This window comes from Cryptotermes secundus, unplaced genomic scaffold, assembly GCF_002891405.2.
Source record: "Cryptotermes secundus unplaced genomic scaffold, Csec_1.0 scaffold259, whole genome shotgun sequence".
In the NCBI taxonomy this organism is placed as follows: Eukaryota; Metazoa; Arthropoda; class Insecta; order Blattodea; family Kalotermitidae; genus Cryptotermes; species Cryptotermes secundus.
In genome coordinates, this window is record NW_019742445.1 from 79,002 (window position 1) to 81,698 (window position 2,697).

Here is a 2,697-nt window from a genome sequence, read left to right on the forward strand (position 1 = left end):
ATCGCTGAGCTGTCAAGGAAGACCCATTTACTACCTGCCTAGATGAAACATGGCTGAACGAGGGCCACACAAGAAGTAATGTATGGGTGGACGGCAGTGTAACATCGTCGAAACAAGCGTTTCTATCTGGGTTGACAACTGGAAGCAAAGCCCTTTCAGGTAAAGGAAGATGCCTAATCATAACGCACATAGGGAGTCAGAAAGGTTTTGTGGATGGCTGCTTGTGGCTTTTCGAATCCAAAAAGACTGGAGACTACCATGAGGAGATGTGTGCAGAATCTTTCGAGAACTGGTTTCGAGCAGTTCTCCCTCGACTTGAAGAAAACGCGGTTATTGTAATTGACAATGCGCCGTACCATTCACGCAAGAAGGAAAGAATTCCAGCTACAAATTGGAATATCCCGAAAATAAAAGAATGGCTACAATCTAAACACATTACGTATGAAGATGGCATGCTAAAGAAAGAATTTCTGTGCACTGTTGAGCAACATAAGTCAGCATACATGTCATACGTGAAAGATAAAATGGCAAAAAGTGCAAACAAAACAGTTCTTCGCATTCCTCCATACCACTGCGAACTAAATGCCATTGAGTTGGTTTGGGCTCAAATTAAGGGTTATGTTGCTGCTCGAAATAAGACATTCACGATTAGGGAAGTTAAAGAACTTCTGGAAGAAGCCGTGACAAAAGTGTCTCCAAATGATTGGGATAAATGTGTACGTCACGTGATTCAGAAAGTTGAAAACGAAATGTGGAAATTGGATAACATTAGAGAGGAGTGTGAAGAACGTCTGGCTATAGATCTCAACGAAGACAGTGTCAGTTCATCAGAATAAGCATACTGTAAGTAGTTTTTAAGTTTAATCAATTACGTAGAAATTTGTCTTATCACGCATATAAATTGCAATATTGGTTGATCAAATAATTCCTTACTTTAACGATTTAATAATGGCAAAGTACTGTCCACAGGTATTAAGACTTTTGTTATTATAGTGAAAGTACATTTCATTTCGTAACTTTGGACACCCCTGCAACTCTACACGCATCACATGATCGCTGCATGATTTAATTCAAAGAGCGAAGGAGACACCGCATGCATTTGTTTATGAGGACTCTCTCGTCTCCGCGAATGGACTGTAGATATGTATACAGTGGCCATCTCGTAGTGCACTCAATTTCACCTGTTACTTCACGACATGTTTTGGCAACATAGTGCCATCATCAGGTGCCCTAATTACGCTAATCTATTGCATTGCTTGCCATTATATGTCTTTATAAAATTATTTAAAAAGTATTTGTCAACTATAATAAATTTACACACACTAAAACTTGTTAAAGATTATTCATCCTATGTGTCTTAATTAAAACTTGCGTGTGGTTCTTCCACTATGGGGGTCGTTTTTCTTATATTCTGTGTAAACCGTGTCTTGTGATGTGTGTGATGTCGTGAAGTAACAGGTGAAATTGAGTGCACTACGAGATGGCCACTGTATACATATCTACAGTCCATTCGCGGAGACGAGAGAGTCCTCATAAACAAATGNTCCTAGAGCTCCTCACAAGTATTATTGATTGTTGTGTTATGAAAGTCTTCAATAAGAAATAATATAATACGAAGGGTGCTTCATATACAGGGTGGGGCACAGAAACTTCCTTTTTGTGAAGACACATTGTGAAGGGAGGGGAGGTCGCAGAAAAGTGGGGATAGGCTCGGCGAATGCAGCAGTCGCGGAAGTTTCTGTCTAATAACCCTCAGTAGGAAACATGAGGTGGACGAGTGAGCAGCGTGCGTTTGCTGTCGAAGCCTATTTTCTGAACAACCATTCCTATGTGGCGGTGCAGCATGCATTCTGTACTCACTTCGGAACTGAGCCCAGAGGTCCGTTTCCTGACCAGAAATCGACTGTTTTGTGGGTAGAGAACTTCAGGACAACTGGGAGTGTGGTGAAAAAATAATCAGGACGACAACGGATCATTAGGACGCCAGAAAATGTGGAGGCAATTTGACAGTCGATTTTGAGATCTCCAAGACGCTCTGCTCGCAAACATGCAGTCGCCCTAGACATATCGAATCATTTAATGCGCCGAATTGTTCACGAACATCTTAATTTCCATCCATATAAGATGGTTGTTGTGCAAGAATTGTCACCACGTGATTTCCAGAATTGAATAATGGCATGCAAAACGTTATTGGAAACTTTACCCCCTGACGCACTTGTTTTCTTTAGTGATGAGGCACGTTTTCACCTATCTGGATATGTCAACAAGCAGAATATGCGCTATTCAAGTGGTAACAATCCCAGAGAGCTCCATGAGGCCACTTCACAGTGACAAGGTGACAGTATGGTGTGCGTTGTCGAGAGTTGGAGTTATTGACCCTTATTTTTTTGAAGAAGACAATCCTGCAGTTACTGTCAATTCACAGTGGTATGTGGACATGATTAAAAACTTTCTCGAACCAGCTCTTGAAGAAATGCATCTAGGAAATGTCTGGTTCCAACAGGATGGCGCCACGGCCCACACATCCCGAGCTTCGATGACAGATTTGAGGGCAAAGTTCCCTGGACGGCTCATCTTGCTTCGAGGTGACATCCCGTGGGCAGTGCACTCATCTCATCTAAAGCCCTGTGATTTTTTTATGGGGATACCTCAAGGCAGAAGTTTTTAAACATCACCCCACAAACCTGCTTCAGCTGA

The 2,697-nt window shown here is 41.9% G+C and overlaps 1 protein-coding gene across 1 annotated transcript; it reads left to right on the top strand.

Moving 5' to 3' along the window:
* Window positions 1-266: 266 nt before the first annotated feature.
* On the top strand, window positions 267-836 carry LOC111873159. The gene has a single exon (XM_023867640.1). It carries the CDS (start codon window positions 267-269, stop codon window positions 834-836), a length of 570 nt encoding a protein of 189 aa, XP_023723408.1.
* Window positions 837-2,697: the final 1,861 nt, after the last annotated feature.